General features: G+C 41.2%; 1 protein-coding gene across 1 annotated transcript in view; it reads right to left on the reverse strand.

The window, feature by feature from the left end:
* Positions 1-20046, reverse strand: part of LOC109197068 (ribonuclease inhibitor-like) — a 29733-nt gene extending 9687 nt beyond the window's left edge. Inside the window, exons 1-4 of the mRNA XM_019352152.1 lie at positions 19885-20046; positions 15409-15588; positions 12153-12332; positions 5521-5694 (exon numbers count right to left, since the gene is read on the reverse strand). Of these exons, the coding sequence (XP_019207697.1) occupies positions 5521-5694; positions 12153-12332; positions 15409-15548 (494 nt within the window). The 5' untranslated portion in view covers positions 15549-15588; positions 19885-20046. The remainder of the gene's footprint in view (positions 1-5520; positions 5695-12152; positions 12333-15408; positions 15589-19884) is intronic.
* Between the last annotated feature and the right edge of the window lie 2587 nt (positions 20047-22633).

Here is a 22633-nt window from a genome sequence, read left to right on the forward strand (position 1 = left end):
AATTGTGTTTTATTAGCTGTGTTTCGATTAATGTATCACATTATATTGTTGGGGAATGTCAAATGATACAATGGAGAAAACATTTGATTTTACTCATGACTGGAATATGTTATTAATAATAAATAGCAGGCCACTGTAAAAGCCAATTAACTTTTATAGAGGAAAACAGCCAAAACTTTAACAATATCTATGAATAACAGGGGAATGGAAGACTTGTCACATTCAAAATAGAGATATGTAATAACAAACACTGGTCCACGTGATTTAGGTTCTTCCCCGAAATAGTCAATAATTTAAAAATCAGAATAGAAATGACAGGGACATGTGATAGGATGTGGTACTGCAAAAGAGCAAGAGCAAGCTAAAGAAAGAGAAAACTATTGTGTTTAGTTTTGATAAATTCAAATTAAAATGTACCATTACACTCAGAGGATCAATATGAAATCAAGTATATGCAAATTTTGTATTATGTACATGAATGATAACTGTTCTGTCCTGAGCTTTTGTTTTTACAGCACCCACTTGACCACACCAACAGTTTTTCGCCACCAAAGGACGGTAATTGGGAATATTCGAGGGAGGAATATCACCAAAAGTGGGAAAGGTAAGCCCCGATGGGGGTGATAACACCATAAATTTCATGTATGGTCAAATTCTTCAAATTTGACACCAAACATAAAATTTCTCCAAAACTTAGAGAAAGAAAGGAGTTCTGGTTAAACATAATTTGGCAAACCACATAAGGATAGAGGTTTGAATCTATAAGATTGTGAAATAACACGCAATAAAATGTTGACCAAGTTAATTATGTTTATTCTAGTGTGCAGACCAGGTAACACAATAAACAGGACTGTCGGAAAGGTTAGCGTTAAAGTCACCTTTGACAGTCCAGACTAATGATGTCACTAATCTTGACACACGGGAGTGTGTCAAAAAGGAGGAAGTTGAGTTTTAACATCAAACAATGGTTTTATGAACATTTTTATGACTTTGGTTGTGTGTTTAATAATTTAGGGATGGTAAAACTTAAGCTTATAATGATCCAAAAGTTCCCAGACTATTTTAGAGAACCAGTGAGAAGCATAAATCATTAGTTTCATGTTTAAGCATTAATGATTTAAATAAACTGAATAGCCATTAGAAGACAAAATGCCTGTGTTCATGAGAAGCTGAGTACCACACTGGAGAGGAAACCGTGATACAGCAGGCTGAATGAAACACATGGTTTTTGTTAAAAGGGGGGAAAATGCTAGAATTAAAAATGATTTGTTTTTGATTTCTTTTACTAAACTAAGCGGTTATAATCATTTTCATACACACATTGCAAATGTGCTCATAATGACTTGGCACTCAGTCTTGTGAAGGTCATAAGCTTCGTTCGGCGTGACGGTCCGGATTGATATATTGTAAGTATTGACTCTGAGTGCAGAGGGCTAAATGCAAAACATGCTTACACACATAGATTATGATTAGAATAAGTCTCTGTGTCAGAGAGTCCTGCACATGATATTCTAAACCAACTTTGGTTTTCTGTCTCTTACAGAGAAAGGAACAGACACCAGATGAGGTCACGGAGATATGAGGGTCCTTCACAGCAGAGACAGACACAGAGACTGTCAAGACAGCAGCTGGGGTGAAGTGTCATGGCGTTTGGGCTTGACTAGTGACCTGGAGAGGATGGATCCCATAAACACAGCAATAACCATGAAGGGGTTGGCGGAAATCCAGGAACACCAGACCAACAAGGTTCAAGAGGTTCTTGGTAAAAAGGGGGACAGGCTGTGACCCCAGAATATACAGATCTTTGTTTGAAATCGGGGCAGAATAATCCCCTGATCTGTGCAACGACTGAAGGGTGGTCTAACCCCTGAGGTCGAAGAAAGAAGCAGAGAATCACCTGACTGGAAGACACTTTTAGCTGAAGAAATAAAATAAAGGTTAAAAGCTCCTTAGACAGAGGTTCTAGTCTGAGTACATTTGAAAGGTACAAGGTAGCACCAAAATAAAGCTGTGGGAGAACTGGAGAGTGACGGGAGTGTCATCTGTAACTACTGTTTTTGTTGTTGTTGTAATCATAGTTTTTCTTGCATCTGAACTGCGCAAACACAGAGGTCATCCCACATATGGTCCACCCGTTAAAGGGGGACAGAGGGCCTTAGGGGTAAGAAGAGATTGACCTCGTAATGTTGGATTGCAAGATGTAAGTGATCTCTTTAAAAAGAGATCAAAGGGGGAATTGTGAGATTATTATATCGTTTTATGCCACGTTAGACCCCTAATTAAAGATTGTGAAATTATTATGTAGTTTTAGTTTGCATTATTCTCCTGACTTAGAAGAAGGTGACAACTATTACATTTATTAAACTGATTTGTATTACATTAGACTGCTGATTTATTGTGAATGAATGATATTGTTTTAGGATGCATTATACTGCTGAGGTATAAGAAATACTGTTTTCAGAGTCATCACCTTATTTGTCTGATTAGAAAAGAACAGAACATACTGCACAGGAAGGCAAGGTCATAACTTAGGCTCACTGAGAGATAGAAAGAATGTGGATGTTTAGGTTTTATGACTACGTGGAGGGGGGGGGCTGAAGCTATAAGAATGTGAGGAACGCTCAGACACTTCGAGATCAGGCAGACACCCTCCCGCGCTCATCTCCCATCCGGATGCTTTATGCTCATAAAATGTTGATTGTTCATTGAGCATTTATACACCGAGTATTGTCCTTCCTTCAACCCAAAGATCGAAAGAACTGGGAGGATTTAACAACAGTAAATGAGCTGATGAGCGTTTGTGCTGCTCCCTGATAACAGAAAAATAGTTCTGCTGGTTCCTGTTCTGAAAACACACATTTATAAATGTTCACTTGCTGTTGATCAAAAAACTAGATCAAATGTTGACGTCCTGGCAGAGGCAAAGAACTTTGATTTGATATTTGATTAGATTCATGTTTCAGCTCAAACTGACAGAAATATTTGAACTGCTACTGTGTTAAAGCGAACACTGCTGTTGGAAAGCACCTGATTTGTTTCTGCACACTGAATGTTGCACTTCTCATACTGCAGTACTATTAAGATAAGGACACAATACACTACTTTTGAACTCATGATTGAATGTTGCTGTAACAATGCCATTAATGGTGATTCAAAGTGTTCATGGTTTCCCAGCACAACAAATGATTGTAGAAGTGTGACTGATCCACTTTCTAATGTGTGTGTAGCCCACACTGTGTGTCACTGTGTCACAGGTGAGTCTGTGTATCCAGCTTCTATGAGGAGAACAGGATATAGTGACTGAGTCCAGCAGCTTAAAGTCTGACTCCATCCTCCATTTAAATAACTCACACCAACAACTGAATACCTTTGCCTTTGTGTAGCTGACACTTCATTTTAATGTCCTTCTATTCTGGTTCATCTGGTTTCAGTTTCTATAAGCACACAGGTTTCATCAGTGACTCCATGACCTCAGTAATCTTTGCTGGGCCTTAATGCTCTGAACAAAGCTGCACATCACAAAACTAAATAGAAACAGTCTTTCATTTCTCACTGCTGTTTGACTTCAGCTCTCAATGTCCCACCATAACCCATGGAAAGAATTACTGTCCATCCAGGCTCCTGAATATGAAGCTGATGAAGGTGGAGTATTGTGAGGGCTGATGGAGATGATGATGAAGAATCCAGGAGCAGTGGGTGGATGGCAGCATCACCATGAAGGATCATTGTGAGAATACATCATCATCCACAAAGGAAACCATTCTGACGCTCTTGTTAGAAAGATGCAGTCCCAGCAGTTAGCTTGTCTGCTAGTTAGCTGAGAGTTAACTCACTTGTACATTGAATACCAAACTGTGTAAACCAGGGGTGTCAAACATATGGCCAGTGGGCCAAATCCAGCGCTTAAGATAATTTCATATGTCAAATATTGATGAATTTTCAGGCTTGCTGATAATCAGTGTGAGCACGGCTGAGATTTTATTATGATGGTAAATGGACTGATTCTTATATAGCGCTTTTCTACTCTCCCGGAGTACTCAAAGCGCTCTATACAACTGCCTCATTCACCCATTCACACCCACTCATACAAGCACTTCTAAACTCAAGTGCAACGTAAACTACATTCATACACATTCATACCAAATACAAGGATATTTGGCATGCAGACTGGGGAAGCCAAGGATCGAACCACCAACCTTCCGATTAATAGCTGATCTGCTCTACCACCTGAGCCACAGCCACCATGATGAGCAAACCATGTGACCAACACTTTAAGAGACAGACTGGGATCATACCATTATGTGAAAGAAGACGGAAATGTCCCACAGACAGCAAGTGTAGTGGTATAGACCAGGTACACAGAGAAACTGGGAGCTGTACTGAAATGCAAGCATGTCAGGAAAGAGTGAAAACACAAAATGAGCAGCTTCTGGCTGCATTTCAGTGATATTGGAGACCACAAAGCTGAGTGCAAAATTTATATAGGAGATATACAGGAGACGCTGAGAGTAGAACTGATAAAATTAGGAGCTGGCTAAAGTGATACCCATTTTTATTTCCACCCATTTTCCATTGTGGAGGACAAATTGGTTTCAAACTCGTCCAGGTCTTAAACCTCACGTGTGTTCTTCCTAATAGCAGTAAATGGATAAAAATAAGGCTTTTATGAAAACACTGAATAAAAATTGCTGCCTTTAAAAAGACTAAATGTACAGTTCAGTACTGAATACTACATAAAATAAACTATATATAAAGTGTGTCTGAATGGCAGAGATGCAGAAATATGTGCATATAGCACAGAGCCACAGCTCAGTGTCTGAATGAGTCCCACAGACCTGAATGTGCTGTTGAAGCCATTTATAATTATAACGTATAATTCTTAAGTGGTTTGATCTGCTCCTTACCACAAGCAACCAGACGTAGAAGATTTTGGACTTTTAACTATGTTTTCTTAAGTTTTACAACTTTTCTTACTGTTAAAAACCTCGTTATGGCCATTCATGCTATACAAAGTAATTAGACGTGTGGTATCTACAGAAATGTCAGAATCTCAGCTAAAAGTTCACAAAACCATCTCAACAACCACCAAACAGCTAAAACAGCAGGTGAATAGATTACACAAAAAAGATGTAAACACAAATCCCCCTGATCATCTGTTTTTTTAAACATGAAGCCTAGTTTTGGACGTTCATTTACTGCTGGTTCAGTGAATTTTGGTTGGACAGTGATGAAACCTGCAGTCTCAGAATCTGTGAGAAGTCTGCTTTCAGCAGGCAACAGCATTGTTGTGTTGTGTGCTGTGGATTCACCTCTGCAAACTCATCACTGTTTTACCATCAGGTTTCTACTTACACAATAACAAAGGAAGCAGTTCCCAGGAACTACTTCCTGTTTTAGAAATTTTCAACATAAGAGTATGTTGCACTTCAAAACACCTCCACTTCTCCTCTTATCAGAGGACTGCCTTATTATTAATTTGCTAATTCTGTCAGTTGATGAAAGAAAAATGCTTGATCTCACCTGAGAGTTTCCAGTGTACAGTGTGGACTCTTCAGTCCTTCAGACAGAAGCTTCACGCCTGAATCCTTCAGGTTAATGTTACTCAGGTCCAGCTGTCTCAGATTAGAGGTCTGAGACCTGAGACCTGAGGACAGAGCTTCACAGCTTCTCTCTGACAGGTCACAGTGACTCAGTCTGAAAAATAACAGATAAACCATTAAAATAAAACACTTATGTTGAAGTGTAATGAGATACTATTATTTTTAGCAATATTTAATCTTGTTTTTGTCAGGAAACTGAGCACTTATGCAGAGCAACATGTGGAGAGAATCAGAGGAGAAGAAGTGAAGAGAGAACAGCAGTAAAACAACACTGAATTGTTCAGTGTGCTTTTGATATCAACAAAATGAGTCAAATTTCTTTATTTTGTATTTGTTTTAGTAGAATCAATGATTATCACTTAGATAACAACCACAGGCCAGGTCTAAATTGCACTTTGGTAACAGTTACAGCCAGAAATATTTCAGAAATGTGGACAATTTGTGCTCCAATGTATTCAGTATTGAACAAACAGAGTACCGATGACCACTTAATAGTTTTGATATTTTATTTGAGTTGTTCCACCTGATTTGTGTTAACTAGAATAAACATTTAAAAACTAAAGCTATGATCACATATTTACTTACAGAGCTTTGTTGGAGGGTTTGACCACTGGCAGCAGCTTCAGAAGAGCCTTTTTAAAGGCTCATGTTCTCACTTAGATCATTTATTTCTACCTACATTTCTTTCTGGGAAAAATGGGGATTACTTTGAAAACAGGAACTATTTTCCCCAAAAATCAGCCCTGGATTAGTAAATAACTCAAACATCTTCTCAGTCAGAAGAAACTGTCTTGTTATGAGGGAGAGAAGAAAAAGATCGAGGCACAGAAACTTGTCGAAAGAGAGATAAAGCAGCTAAAATCAGGTCTAAAGTAAAGCAGAGGATGAGCTGAATAAAGGACACTCAAGGCTGGCTTGGAAAGGAATGAAGTCCATGGTGGGGATGCAGTGCAAGGAGCAAAGATGAATGTGATGCTGAATCAGCAGAAGAGTAGGACTCATTTAATTCCAGCTTTGATATCATTGATTTCAATCAAGAGCTTTGTGATTTTAGCAAAGGGCTGGTAGCTCTGAGAGTGAGACTGATGAGGTGTCTGTGAAGGTTCGCAGTCATCTAAAGAGCTTCGAAAAAAAGGCATCTGGACTTCTTTAAGTTTCTTGAAGACGTTTCACCTCTCATCCAAGAAGCTTCTTTATTTCTAGGGTCAACTGGTAGAGAGTCCCAGATTTAAGCCCTGTGGGAGAGTCCGCCAAATGGGTCATGAACCCCCCTGTTGATCCTCTACCTAATCACACAAGCCAAGGTGTGAAAATGGGTGTAGGTCACAATCAGCCAAGGTTGCGGAGAGCTCATTGTGAAACCTAGCCCCACCCTATCATGTGATTTCTTGAGGTTAGCCTCTGTACAAACAGACTTCAGCCATATGAGTGTGAGTGAATGAGAGCACACACAGGACACTCTGACCTCTGAATGTGTGTGACTCAGTGAAAAAGAGGATTGTACCTGATATACTGTGACTGACAAACAGAGTTTAAAGAGAAAGGTGTTTGGATTAAAATGGGATTATGTTAAAGTGAACGTGCTAATGAAATCTGAACTGACTGAAATGTGAAGTGAAGATAATTCAGATGTAAAAGAGAGAGAGAGGGGATGATAATAAGGTGGGGCTGAAGATCAGTGAATATGATGTAAACACCTGATTGGCTGAGTAGATATCAGATTATAACTTTAACTATACTTTAACTATAACTATGACCCCCTATGAGCAAGCACTTTGGCGACAGTGGGAAGGAAAAACTCCCTTTTAACAGGAAGAAACCTCCGGCAGAACCAGGCTCAGGGAGGGGCGGGGCCATCTGCTGCGACCAGTTGGGGTGAGAGAAAGAAAACAGGATAAAGACATGCTGTGGAAGAGAGACAGAAATCAATAACAGATATGATTCGATGCAGAGAGGTCTGTTAACACATAGTGAGTGAGAAAGGTGACTGGAAAGGAAAAACTCAATGCATCATGGGAATCCCCGGCAGCCTACGTCTATTGCAGCATAACTAAGGGAGGATTCAGGGTCACCTGGTCCAGCCCTAAATATATGCTTTAGCAAAACGGAAAGTTTTAAGCCTAATCTTGAAAGTAGAGATAGTGTCTGTCTCCCGAATCCAAACTGGAAGCTGGTTCCACAGAAGAGGGGCCTGAAAACTGAAGGCTCTCCCTCCCATTCTACTTTGAAATACTCTAGGAACAGCAAGTAGGCCTGCAGAGCGAGAGCGAAGTGCTCTAATAGGGTGATATGGCACTACAAGGTCATTAAGATAAGATGGGGCCTGATTATTTAAGACCTTGTATGTGAGGAGCAGAATTTTGAATTCAATTCTGGATTTAACAGGAAGCCAATGAAGGGAAGCCAAAACAGGAGAAATATGCTCTCTCTTTCTAGTCCCTGTCAGTACCCTTGCTGCAGCATTTTGGATCAGCTGAAGGCTTCTCAGCGAGTTTTTAGGACATCCTGATAATAAAGAATTACAGTAGTCCAGCCTGGAAGTAATAAATGCATGAACTAGTTTTTCAGCATCACTCTGAGACAGGATATTTCTAATTTTAGAGATGTTGCGCAAATGGAAGAAAGCAGTCTTACATATTTGTTTAATATGTGCATTGAAGGACATGTCCTGCTCAAAAATGACTCCAAGGTTCCTCACAGCATTACTGGAGGCCAAGGTAATGCCATCCAGAGTAAGAATCTGCTTAGATACCATATTTCTAAGATTTTCAGGGCCGAGTACAATAACCTCAGTTTTATCTGAATTAAGAAGCAGAAAGTTAGCGGACATCCAGGTCTTTATGTCTTTAAGACATTCCTGCAGTTTAACTAATTGGTGTGTGTTACCTGGCTTCATGGATAGATAGAGCTGCGTGTCATCTGCATAGCAGTGAAAATTTATGCTATGTCTTCTAATGATGCTGCCTAAGGGAAGCATGTATAATGTAAATAGAATTGGTCCTAGCACTGAACCCTGTCGAACACCATAATTGACCTTAGTGTGTGAAGAGGACTCTCCATTTACTTGAACAAATTGGAGTCTATTAGATAGATATGATACAAACCACTGCAGTACAGTACCTGTAATACCTAAAGCATGTTCTAATCGCTCTAATAGGATATTATGGTCAACAGTATCGAACGCAGCACTGAGGTCTAGCAGGACAAGCGCAGAGATGAGTCCACTATCAGAGGCCATAAGAAGATCATTTGTAACGTTCACTAAAGCGGTTTCTGTGCTGTGATGAGCTCTGAAACCTGACTGAAACTCTTCAAATAAGCCATTCCTCTGCAGATGATCTGTTAGCTGTTTGACAACTACTCTTTCAAGGATTTTTGATATGAAAGGAAGGTTGGAGATTGGCCTATAATTAGCTAAGACAGCTGGGTCTAGAGATGGCTTTTTGAGTAAAGGTTTAACTACAGCCAGCTTGAAGGCCTGTGGTACATAGCCGATTATTAGAGATAGGTTGATCATATTTAAGATCGAAGAATTAATTAATGGCAGGACTTCTTTGAGCAGTTTTGTAGGAATGGGGTCTAAAAGACACGTTGATGGTTTGGAGGAATTAATTATTGAAGTTAACTCAGAAAGATCAATTGGAGAAAAAGAGTCTAACTTAACATCGATGGTATTAAAAGTAGCTGTAGATAATATTACATCTGTGGGATGATTATTGGTAATTTTTTCTCTAATGATAAAAATTTTATTTGTGAAGAAGTTCATGAAGTCATTACTAGTTAACGTTAAAGGGATTGTTGGCTCAGTAGAGCTCTGACTTTTTGTCAGCCTGGCTACAGTGCTGAAGAGAAACCTGGGGTTGTTCTTATTTTCTTCAATCAGTGACGAATAGTAAGATGTTCTGGCTTTGCGGAGGGCTTTCTTATAAAGCAGCAAACTATTTCTCCAGGCTAAATGATGATGCTCTAAATTTGTGACACGCCATTTCCTCTCCAGCTTACGAGTCATCTGCTTTAGGCTACGTGTTTGAGAATTATACCACGGAGTCAGGTACTTCTGATTTGAGACCTTAGTTTTCACAGGAGCTACAGTATCCAGAGTCGTACGTAGTGAGAAGGTAAAATTATTAACAAGATAATCAACCTCTGTTGGAGTAGCATTCAGATAGCTGCTCTGCTCTATGTTGGTACAGGGCATTGAAGATGATAACAGTGGATGGATTATATTCTTAAACTTAGTTACAGCACTTTCAGAAAGACATCTACTGTGATAAAGTCTACTCTCCACTGCTGTGTAATCAATTATTGTAAATGTAAATGTTATCAGGAAATGATCAGACAGCAGAGGGTTTTCAGGAAACACTGTTAAATGTTCAGTTTCTATGCCATATGTTAAAACAAGATCTAGAGTGTGATTAAAGTCGTGGGTGGGTTCTTTTACATTTTGACAGAAGCCAATTGAGTCTAATAACAGATTAAATGCCATGTTGAGGCTGTCATTTTTAGCATCTACATGGATGTTAAAATCACCCACAATAGTTATTTTATCTGAGCTGAGCACTAAGTCAGATAAAAAGTCTGAGAAATCAGAGAGAAACTCTGTGTAAGGCCCAGGTGGACGATAGATGATAACAAGTAAGACTGGTTTCTGAGTTTTACAGCTGGGGTGGACAAGGCTAAGCATCAGGCTTTCAAATGAATTAAAAGTCTGTCTTGGTCTTTCGTTAATTAATAGGCTGGTGTGAAAAATTGCTGCCACACTGCCCCCTTGGCCTGTGCTTCGAGATTTCTGGTAGTTAGAATGACTCGGGGGTGTTGATTCATTTAAACTAACATACTCATCCTGCTGCAACCAGGTTTCTGTAAGGCAGCGTAAATCGATTTGTTGATCAATTATTAAGTCATGTACTAACAGAGACTTGGAGGAGAGAGACCTAATATTTAATAATCCACATTTCACTGTTTTACTCTTTGGTTTAGATGTGGATACTGTATTGTTCTTTCTTTGTGATTTTTTATGTTTAAGTTGTTTATTGCTGGTTTTTGGTTTGTTTTTTGTCTTTTTGGGAGCTGACACAGTCTCAATGGAGATGGGTTTTTGGGGGGGGTAGCAGGAGGAGAGAAGCTGCAGAGAGGCGTGTAAGACTGCAACTCTGCTTCCTGGTCCCAACTCTGGATAGTCATATTTTGGGGGGGTTAATAAATTTCTAGAAATGAGAGCTGCTCCATCCAAAGTGGGATGGATGCCGTCTCTCCTAACAAGACCAGGTTTCCTCCAGAAGGTTTGCCAATTATCTATGAAGCCCACATCGTTTCTGGGACACCACTCAGACAGCCAGCAATTTAAGGAGAACATGCGGCTAAACATGTCACTCCTGGTCTGATTGGGGAGGGGACCAGAGAAAACTACAGAGTCCCACATTGTTTTGGCAAAGTTACACACCGATTCAATATTGATTTTAGTGACCTCCGATTGGCGTAACCGGGTGTCATTACTGCCGACATGAATTATGATCTTACTGTATTTACGTTTACCCTTAGCCAGCAGTTTTAAATTTTCTTCAATGTCGCCTGCTCTGGCCCCTGGAAGACAATTGACTATGGTTGCCGGTGTCTCTAGCTTCACATGTCTGAGAACAGAATCACCAATTACCAGAGTTTGACCCCCGGCGGGTTTGTCGCCGAGTGGGGAAAAACGGTTAGACACATGAACAGGTTGGTGGTGTACCTTGGGCTTCTGTTTAAGACTATGCTTCCTCCTCACCGTCACCCAGCCGCCCTCTTTCCCCAGCTGCTTGGGGTCTGCCGGGGAGCAGCTAGCGGGGCCTACGCTATCTTCGGCTGCACCAGCTACAGGGGCCTGGCTAGCTACGGGTGAATGAAGGGTGCGAAGCCGAGTCTCCAATTCAGTAATCCTGGCCTCCAGAGCTGCAAATATGCTACAATTGTTACAGGTATCATTACTGCTAAAGGAGGCCGAGGAGTAACTAAACATCTGACACAATGAGCAGGAAAGTGCAGGGGGGACAGGTGAAGTAGCCATGGTGCTAACGAGTCGGCTACGAGCTAAGCTAAGGTAGCGAAACAGTAAAGAGACATTGAGTGAATACTTTGGCTATAAATTAGGTAGTGAGTACACAGAAAGGGTGATTCAGATGAAGCACGTGAAGATTATACTATGAAAAAGGGATGTATCAAAAGATTTAAATTAAATTGCTAAGCAGAAAAGCTACTCAGAAACACCACTGTGTTTGAGCAGGAACAGGAAGTGATACTCTACCACAAAGCGAGCGAACACCAAGTGACAGCGCCACCAAACTGCAGTTTAGACATGGACATCAAATCTGTCAGGCTGCCTGAGTCCGCTCATCCATATCAGTTCAGAACTCTGCATTATCTACTGAGAAAGACTCAGAGGATCAGGGATCAGAAGTTCTACAAAAAGACCGAACAAGACTTCCTGTATAGAGGTCTGCGGGCCTACTGATCCATAGTGTCAGCACAGCTTTCACATCATATTCATCTCAGCACAACTAAAACATGGTGACTGACCTCAGAGTTTCAAATTGACATCGTGGATTCTCCAGAAGAACACACAGCGGCTTCACTCCTGAATCCTGCAGGTTGTTGTAGGTTCCACTCAGGTCCAGCACTCTGGGATACGAGGGGTTGGACTTCAGCGCTGCTGCCAGATAATCACAGCTGATCTCTGACAAATCACAGTCCTTCAACCTGTATAAAAAATGAAAGATGTAAATTTATTAGACAAAGTGTGAGCTTGAAATCATTCAGTGTTTCATCATCTGTTCAGAGCTGAAGAAGGTTCAGAATGTAGAAGTTTAGAAAATGGAAACTCCAAACAGCTGAAGCCAACAGGAAGCAGCTTCAAACAAACAAGAGAAAAAAATGAATTTTTCACATTGAAGTTGTACATTTATCATAAAGTTGTCAAGTTTTGCCATGTGAAAAAAAAAAAAACTGAACAGGAATCCGCAGAGTTGAACCCTCTGCACAGAGGTTCAGTTTCCTCTTCAGGTCCCAAAGTGCAGAACAACAAGTTTTCAAACAGCTTCGTTCCAGCAGCATCAGCCACAGAAATGCAGAGAAAATTCTTTGGATCTCTTGGTTGTGTTGTATAATGCTGTGTTTGCATATCTGGTGTTTTTGTTGATTTGTGAGGATGGATCACCGATGTGCTGCAGCCCCAGATAAACAGAGCTGGACCTGAACCTGGTAGCTTCACTTAGAGGACACTTGTGACGGGAACGTGTGAGAAGCATTGTGCAGACAAGTGTTGATTTTGAGTCTGGGACGAGGTCTCCACAGTCTTTGTGGAGATCCACATTCTGCATACTGCCTGTGAGAAGCTGCAGACATTTCTCCTCCAAATCCACTGAGCAGCTGCTCGTGGTGGTATTAGCTTCATGTGTGCGTGTTAGCATGAAGCCTCGGTGACACTCTGCTGTGGACACGGTCACGGACAGCTGTACGCCTGATGGCCGAGTCGTCCTTCCTGTTAAACTTCTTTGAGGTGAGCTTGAAGCTGCTGCTTGGGGCGCATGCACAGATGGTTATTGTACCGGAAATGTTCTGCAGACGAGTCCACGCGCTCACAACAAAGCTCAGTGTGGACGACGCTGTGCACGCTCCAATGCTGATTGGTTAGAAAGTGGGCGGGAACAGGGAAGAGAGTGACGGCAGCGTTCAGCACAAACATGGAGGATCAAAGAAGAAGAACATGAGAAGCTCAGATGGAGGCTGCAGTGGACACTTTTCATTGTTTTAACACTCACTTTCACTTCAGCTGCACCAACAACAGCATAAGTAGAGCTGACTGCATGGCTGTGACGGCGGCCCCTGGTGACTGTAAACCACTACAACATGTAGATGGCCGTCTGCTGCTCATTTCTTTGCCACCATCACAGGAGGTCTTTATCCTGTTCTTCACTCTCATTGGTTCTTTGTCTGCTTGTTTTTACAACAGTAGTCATTGTGATTGTTCAAAGAAGACAATCAGCTGTGACTAAATGTAGCTCCTACAGCAGTGATGGGAATAACTACTGGAGCTAATCCAGTATCAAAGCTCAGGAATCAGCAGCTCCCACCTCGTTTTCTTTGAACAACTATTTTTAGCTGATGTGTTTCTGTGTTTCTGCAGACCTCAGACATCCTGCTGCTCTGGAGAACTGAAGCTCTAAAGGGCTCAGCCTTTATCTCCAAGAAACAAAGCTGATCATGGAGACCCAGCAGGTCAGCTGATCTGTGGACAGCACCAGCATCTTTAAGTCTGAGAGGTGAGCAGTCTCTGGAAGCCTTTACTGTCTGATAGTCTCAGAGCAGGATTTGGATCATTATTTGGCTTTTCTTCTATTATTATGTTTAGTTTCTGCTTCACAGATATTCTCTGAGATGTTCTCTGAAATGTTTCCCACTGTTGGACAAACTTTCACAGTTTCTTCATAAAGGAGATCTCCTGTGGAGTCCATCTGTGATAATATGTTAAACACTGAATTATGATTCATATCTGAATGTACTGACTGTTAATTATTGATGAGAACATAATCAGTAAATATAAAGATGTTTGAGTTTGGCTTTGATGAATCAGAATAAAAGTAATAAAATAATGATTTTAGAGACAGGCCTAACTCAGGCCAGTTGACAGTGAGTGTGAGTGAATGAGAGCACACAGGACACTCTAATCTCTGAATGTGTGTGACTCAGTGAAAAAGAGGATTGTATTGGATATACTGTGACTGACAAACAGAGTTTAAAGAGAAAGGTGTTTGGATTAAAATGGATTATGCTAAAGTGAACGTGCTAATGAAATCTGAACTGACTGAAATGTGAAGTGAAGATAATTCAGATGTGAAAGAGAGAGAAACTGATAATAAGGTGGGGCTGAAGATCAAACACCTGATTGGTTGACTAGATATCAGAACGACAGTTTTACAGTTTTCCCTGTGGATTATAACTTTAAGATGTGAAATTTATCAAGGAATCCTGCTCTCCGGATTATTTCCATGAACACTGAGCTGGAACACATCTACAGTGCTGGAAGTGCCCATCTCACCACCAATCTCTCTGTGTACATTCACTTTTTAACCCTTTGTGAGAGAATAAAGGTTTAAATCTGAGTATTTATCTATGTTAGTGCAAATACCTCTAATAGGTTGCTTCAGCCTTTCCAAGTAATATCTTCCCTTGGATCTATGGTGCAGGCTCCTAAAATAATCCTAGTTTACCAAGCACTAAAATCTAGAGGAGAGCTGCACTAACAGGTGTGACTGATAAGATATGACCTGCAAGGATACTCATGTTTCTCCAAAAGCTGATTCTGTTCATCTGGACGTAGCGTTTTGTGGGAGAAATATTTCGTCACTCATCCAAGTGACTTCTTCAGTCTGAGCTGACTGCAGGTTTCCCCAATCTTATAAACAGTACATTTGCATAATGACTGAAACCAGCAGACTGAAGGAACAATGGGCTGGGAGGTCAGTTCCTTAATCTTAATTATGCAAATTCTCATGACCATTGATCAACAACCACTGACCAGATACTCATGTTTATTTGTATCATGACAAGCAGGGAAGACATCAAGTCTGTCAGGCTGCCTGAGTCCGCTCACCCATATCAGTTCAGAACTCTGCATTATCTACTGAGTCAGACTCAGAGGATCAGGGATCAGAAGTTCTACAAAGAGTAGAACAAGACTTCCTGTATAGAGGTGTCTGTGGGCCTACTGATGCACAGTGTCAGCACAACTTTCACGTCATATTCATCTCAGCACAACTAAAACATGGTGACTGACCTCAGAGTTTCAAATTGACATCGTGGATTCTCCAGAAGAACACACAGCTGCTTCACTCCTGAATCCTGCAGGTTGTTGTAGGTTCCACTCAGGTCCAGCACTCTGGGATACGAGGGGTTGGACTTCAGCGCTGCTGCCATATAACCACAGCTGATCTCTGACAAACCACAGCTCCTCAATCTGTATAAAGAATGAAAGATGTAAGTTTATTAGACAAAGTGTGAGCTTGAAATCATTCAGTGTTTCATCATCTGTTCAGAGCTGAAGAAGGTTCAGAATGTAGACGTTTAGAAAATGGAAACTCCAAACAGCTGAAGCCAACAGGAAGCTGCTTCAAACAAACAAGAGAAAAAACTCTGAATATTTCCCATTAAAGTCGTACATTTATCATAAAAACATGAAAAAGTCGTGTTTTTCCTTCAAGGAACCACATGGCTTCACTTTTAAAGGTGAAGTGTGAAAGAAATGGACATATTTGAAGTTCAACACCTTTTTTCAGTCACATTATTAAAGCAGACAAACTACAAGCTCATTTTCATTCCAACAAGTCATCTTCTGACCCTTTATTATTATTGTTATTATTCAATATTTATGGAGGATGTTTTTAAATTAGGCTCAAATATGTGACAGACATTTAATCCCATTTCAGTTTGGCCTCATCCTGGGCCGGATTATCCAGCACACACTCTGACCACAGGCCCAGGGGCCACGCACAGCTGGGCTCCATCCAAGAGACAGGAAACAAAACCAACATGATAATAAAGAGCATCATTTGATCTTCTTTTATTTTAGCTTTTCAAGCCAAACATACTAAAAACATGAGCATACATATGTTTTCTGATAAAATGATGTGAGAGGTAGAATAAAGTGTTGGTGTTACAGCCTTTCTCCCCTCTGCTGTCGAGGCTGTTAGTCTCTCCCAAACTCAGCTACAGGACTTCCACATGAATGAAAACAGCAGAAGTGGCTTTACAAATGAAAGAGGAAGAGGAGAAGAAGAGGAGAGGGAGGCCACCCTGACCATCACTCCAGCTGAAAACATCACACTGCCAGTAAAGTTAGTGAGAAAATGTTGAGCAGGATGAGCTGCTGGCTAATCTGGAGGCTGTAGCAGCAGCTGACAGTCACAGTGGATTTCCACTCATGAAAAAGCTCTGGCTGCTTCATTTCATATCAGAGACTTTAAGGTGTACTGTGATGCTTCCTTTCCATATTCAGCCCAATGTGCTCTGTATTGTTTTATCCAGGTCATCTAAACAGGGATGAGCAGCTCATTTCACTATAAAAGGTTGGAACTGTAAAGAAAACAAACAGAGCTCATAAACTGAAACTGATTTCATTTTTTCAGCTGGAACATTTTAGTTGTTCCTTTTTCAATACATACATAATTATATTTACAGTAAGTCTTATCATTCCCCTTTTCCCTGTCAGTCACCGCCAATGTTCCCTTTAATTTTTTATGTGTCTGAGCGAACACACAAACTGAGCGATCCCTTGGACCACTGTGAGCGACATCAGACGTGTGCACTGTGGTCACGCCAGCATCAAATCCATCCAAGTTACATGGTTTATTAAAATAATCAAATTACAGCATTTACATTTATGTTAGACTACTTTTAATTAACTGCTTTAGCCCACTTACAATGAAAATTAAAAACAATCTTGTTCATGACCTGTGTAGTATGTTAACACTATTGGAAGTAAAAATAACTTGAACTCCAATTTTGAAAACACAACTTTCACAACTGGCCACGAGCTGTGGGTAGTGACCGAAAGAACGAGATCGCGGATACAAGCGGCGGAAATGAGCTTCCTCCGAAGGGTGGCTGGCCTTTCCCTTAGAGATAGGGTGAGAAGTTCGGCCATCCGGGAGGGGCTCAGAGTAGAGCCGCTGCTCCTCCACATCGAAAGGAGCCAGTTGAGGTGGTTCGGGCATCTGACAAGGATGCCCCCTGGGCGCCTCCTGGGTGAGGTGTTCCGGGCATGTCCCACCGGGAGGAGGCCCGGGGCAGACCCAGGACGCGCTGGAGAGATTATATCTCTCGGCTGGCCTGGGAACGCCTTGGTGTTCCCCCGGATGAGCTGGAGGAGGTGGCTGGGGAGAGGGAGGTCTGGGCTTCTCTGCTTAGGCTGCTGCCCCCGCGACCCGACCTCGGATAAAGCGGATGAGGATGGATGGATGGATGGATGGAACTTTCTTTCTTTTCTTTTTTTTAAAATAAAGCTCTGACTTGTATTATGAGTCTGTGGTCTGGGAGAGAGTCTGTAACTCTCTGTCTGCAAAATACAGTAAATAATGACCAATGTTGGGCAATTAATTATATAGTTACTTCTTCAAAAACGTTACTGAGTTTTGCAAACAACAAAGTTTTTTGCAGCTGTTTACCTAAAAATGCAGCCAAGGCGTTTTTTAAATAAACATTTTAAACTATTTACAGAACAATCAGCTGTTCTGCATCAAATTTGATGCCACACAAATTATTTGTGCCACTCAAAAAAATAATTTCTGTCCACTATGAGATAAAGGAGAACAACAGCCTGATACCTGCAGGCCTGACAGCAGGAGATGTATCACTGCTGTAACACCTGTAACATTCAGCAGTCGCCTCATTGTTCTGACACACACAACAAAACTATTGACTACACTACACACTAACTACACACTAACTACACAAGACACAAGACACTACCACACTCCAAACACGCTTAACTTCACAAATCTCTCATATCTCAAAACACCGCCATCACTCCTATAACTTCCCCCTCCCTAAACAACTAAATGCCATATCGCCATATCATTTTTTGATTGGTCGACATGGTACATTTTTCCACCAATGGGAAAGGGTGGGGGGTTTTTGGTTTCATCTTTGCTCACAGGTGGAGAGTGCTTTCAAGCGTTTTCCTTATAAAACGCCGTTTTTACCGTTTCTTCCCGCAGTAAATATAAACAACGACAGTATTCAGGAAGAAAACCGAACATTGCAGATATTTTTATCATAACTCTGGTTTTACGTGGCCGATCAACACAATTTAAAAACTGGTATAAAGTCCACACTTTGTCCGTCAGTTGTTCCGTCTTTCCTGCTCACATCTCCAATGGTTGTACACGTTGTCATTAACGTGGCTTCACTCCACATCAGCCACGGCGCTTTGCTAGCTAAAACTCCGGTGTCGGCACATAAGGACGCTGTCAGAGCCTGTCAACCATGTTGATTAGCTGCGTATATACGAATGTGAATCACATCATTGGCTGGACTATGGGATAAGGTGGCATCGTTCTAATCCCATACGGGAGCAGCCAGTCACTCACTGACTAACACTGCAAAACAGAATTGTTAAAGTTTTAATTTTAATTTCAATTGAGATTTGATTATTTTTTTGTGAGCAACGCAGATTTTCTGTGCGCAGAGACCGTGCCAGCAGTGTGCAATTGTGCACACGTGCAACTTAGAGGGAACATTGGGCACCACCACAGTTCACCTCAACAAAACTTTACTTCAGATTTGTTTTCATGTTTTGATCCAGTGATGAGAGCCGTTTCCCCCATGTCCAGTCCTTGTACTAATAAGGTAGAAATGGAGGAAGAAGAAAATGACTTCATCAATCAACATACAGCTATCAACCCAAATGGTGAGGTGGTGGTTAGTTATTACTGTTGTTTATGATCCCCTACATTATCCTACATTCAAATATATTCTCCAGCTACAATAGTGTTTGTGTTCCTAAAAGGATTCCATGAATGTGTTATTGTTCATGTCACATCTGTATGAAACAAAGAGGAAGTGAGGTTTATCCTTCATGATCACAAACTGTTCCAGCATGTAAACCTGAGATCTGTGTGGAGCAGCTGACCTGTACGATGTGCTCAACACAAACATTATTCACCATCAGTTACTGTGTGACTGAACCACGTGGGTGTATGAAACATCGCTTTTAGTTTTAATAGCACATGGCAACATTCAGACATGAATCTATACAGTAACACTTTGATTTGTTACAGTGAGGAGACTGTTGAAGGGAACGATGAGGGGAAACTGTAACAGCAGCAACAGAAACCAGGAGACAAAGCTGAGGTCTGGGTTCCTCTATGCTACACACAGCCTCCTGCTCCTGGACTTTAGTAAACACATAAATATCTCCAAGTACACTTACTTCAGAAACTCTAAACTCATTACAAGTTTACTTCAGCTTTAAATTACTCACAACATCAGCACACATGAGTAAACAAAGTAACTCACACAGCTACTGTTCAAGTTTAGTCATCGTTAATACAAATATACCTCATTATTATGAATCTCACAGCTACCTGCTCATTGAACTGAACAATAATTCTGTTTTACCATTAAAACAAAATATGTGACTGTAAAAAATCTTCAGACAGTAATTAAGAATCTCCTAAGCAATCCAAAGATAAAGAAAAGTTCACCTGCCAATTCTATAAAGCTTGGTTGTTTATGCAATAATTTGGATCCTGACCTGAGTGTTTCCAGTGTACAATGTGGACTCTGCAGTGCAGCAGACAGAAGCTTCACTCCTGAATCCCGCAGGTCATTGTTACTCAGGTCCAGCTCTTTCAGACTAGAGGACTGGGAGTTGAGAACTGAGGACAGAGCACCACAGCTTCTCTCTGAGAGGTTACAGCCACTCAGTCTGGAAGAAAAAAAAACAAACTAATTAATTAAAATGAAACATTTTTAATGCCAGCATGCAATACAATTATTGGTTCACTAAATGGCTTCATTAAAACACAACTCTTCTTCTATATCAGCACTTACACCTTGTAAGCTCCACCTGCTCCACCTTCTGAGTCAGAAGACATGAAAACAAACTGTAAATCTAGTAGAAACATGATTGGAAATCTTCTCAGATCCATTTGTACATTTAGAGCCTGATACTGAAATATAGCAGCACGGACATTCACAGCAGCAAAGGGTTCTTGCTGATCTGAGCTGGCTTGGCCCTGGCTTATTGAAGATTAAAGAAAGCGGAATCAGCTGTTCAAAACCCCACAAGGCTGCCTGCTGTGACTGAAACAATGGGACGGGTCGTGACTTCTCAAAATGGGCTGATTGAACGCAGCACGGATAAGATCTTGAAGAAGCTCATGCGTGAGTTCTCAGACTTTGCTGTTTGAGCGCAACACTGATAACCTCTCGGAGAAGCTCGTGGCTCTCCAACGGGAGATTGAGAGACGTGTGACGGACTGTTAGATCAGCTGTGAAATTGACATGCAGTTGTTGGCACCAAAGAAAACCACCATCATTTCATGTGGCTAACATACCGGTACCAGCTGTGGTCTCAAGGCTGGAGCTGAACATAACAAATCTCACCCTGATAACAGAGTGTTTAGACTGTTCCTTCCCATCCTAAGCATGCTTATCCCCTCCCGGTGCAGACGGTGGGTCAAGGGGACCAGCGCAAATGCTGCAGGCCCAGATGCGCTGTCTACACCGGCTGTCTCTCACCTTTTACCCATCCCTGTTGCTTGTCATGTGTTTCTATGGCGTATTAAGAGTTTTCATGTGCTCTGCGCTAAGGTCATTTTTTTTCTGTTCTCAAACTGATCTCCCTGTTGGAGCTCAGTCTGGGGGGAGTTCTTTTTTCTCCTCATCTTTCCTGATGTTGTGCACTTTCTGCTGTTGGGTTCCGGATCACTGCTCTAGCGGCTGACCCGCCAGCTACCTAGCCTGACCTGTCTCCTCAATGTGATGTTTGTGTATTGTATGTACAGTTGGCAAGGTCAGTATCATAATTGCCCCTTGAAAATAAATACAGTGTTCTGAATCTGAATCTGAAAAGATCACAGAAGATGACTATATTCAGTAAATATTACACTCATGCTGAAGATGCAAGAAATACCAAAGGTAGGTAAAACTCTGGTTGTTGCAGCCATCCAGTATGACATGCTTTGTACAGTTCTGCGTCAGTTTGTGACACCTGCTGGATGAGTTGTGAAGGATGATGAAACAAACACTTCACTCAATGTTTTTCTTCTAAAATGGATGTAACTTTGGCAGCCGAGAGTTTTTCACAATCTATCCCAGCTGCAAATAGGAACACAACAAATAAATAACTTTACCCACTTGGATCCTTATCATTCAAGATTGTGAAAAGATTCTCTACTCAGAGAATACTGGTGATTTTAGATGAGAGAGATGATTTGGAAGATGATGAAGGGGAAGAGTTTTCAAAACTTGAGGCCTTTTGTCTTCACTGTATAGGACAGAGAAGTGAGGAGAATAACACACAGGAAATGGTCTTGGGCAGACTCAAATCAGGCCCTGGAGTCACGACTCTAACGTTCAGTACATGGGTCACCTGCTCAGCCAGGTAAGCTACAGCAGTCAGCAGTGTGTGAGTTAATTTGAAGACAATGATGACTATAAGTCAGGTAAAAAACAAAACAAAATACTTATCATCAGCCAACAACGGGAAAACAGTGAGCTTGAATGACCAATGACCAATGACCCTTTGACTAGGGCTGCCACGATTAGTCGACTAGTCACGATTACGTCGACTATCAAAATCGTCGACGACTGATTTAGTAGTCGACGCGTCGTTTGAAGCTTTGTAAGATCACAAAATAGTAGGATTTAAGAGTGTAATAACGGACTGAAACAGAAGATGGCAGCACTGCATGTACAAGGATGCCAGCTGCCGTTAAACCCCGAAGAAGAAGAAGTAGCTCTGTCCCAGAGTTCATAGCGCAGCCCTACTCAGTTTCCAACAATGGCAGCAGCCAGTTAGTTTTAATATTACTCTTATTATTCTTTCTGGGTCACAAAATAAATGTTTAACATATTTTCAGGTGAGAATGTAACTGTGTAAACCTCAAATATCTGCTCCGTTTATCAAGACACCACATATTTTCAAAAGCGCTCCAACGTTTTCGGAGACGTCTGTTACCCACTAGCTCGATAGCTAGCCGGGGCTCAAGGCTCACTAGAGCCGCTGAGAACACCGGACTCCCGGCAAATCGTTTTCAAACCCACCGCCGTCTTTCGCTACTCAGGTTAAACATGATATATAAGTCATTTAGATAACTTAAAAATGTTATTGTTTGGCTTTTTTTTAGTATTTTATTTGTTCCTGAGTAAATCGGTTTGGCTGAGATTAAAGTTCTAGTTTTTACACACCTGAATAAACATCAACGTGTGAGATGCTCGAGAATATACTCCGGTGCCCTGTTATATTTCAGATAGCAAGGAGTTTATTAAACTTCACC

Source organism: Oreochromis niloticus, unplaced genomic scaffold (genome assembly GCF_001858045.2).
Source record: "Oreochromis niloticus isolate F11D_XX unplaced genomic scaffold, O_niloticus_UMD_NMBU tig00001669_pilon, whole genome shotgun sequence".
NCBI lineage: Eukaryota > Metazoa > Chordata > Actinopteri > Cichliformes > Cichlidae > Oreochromis > Oreochromis niloticus.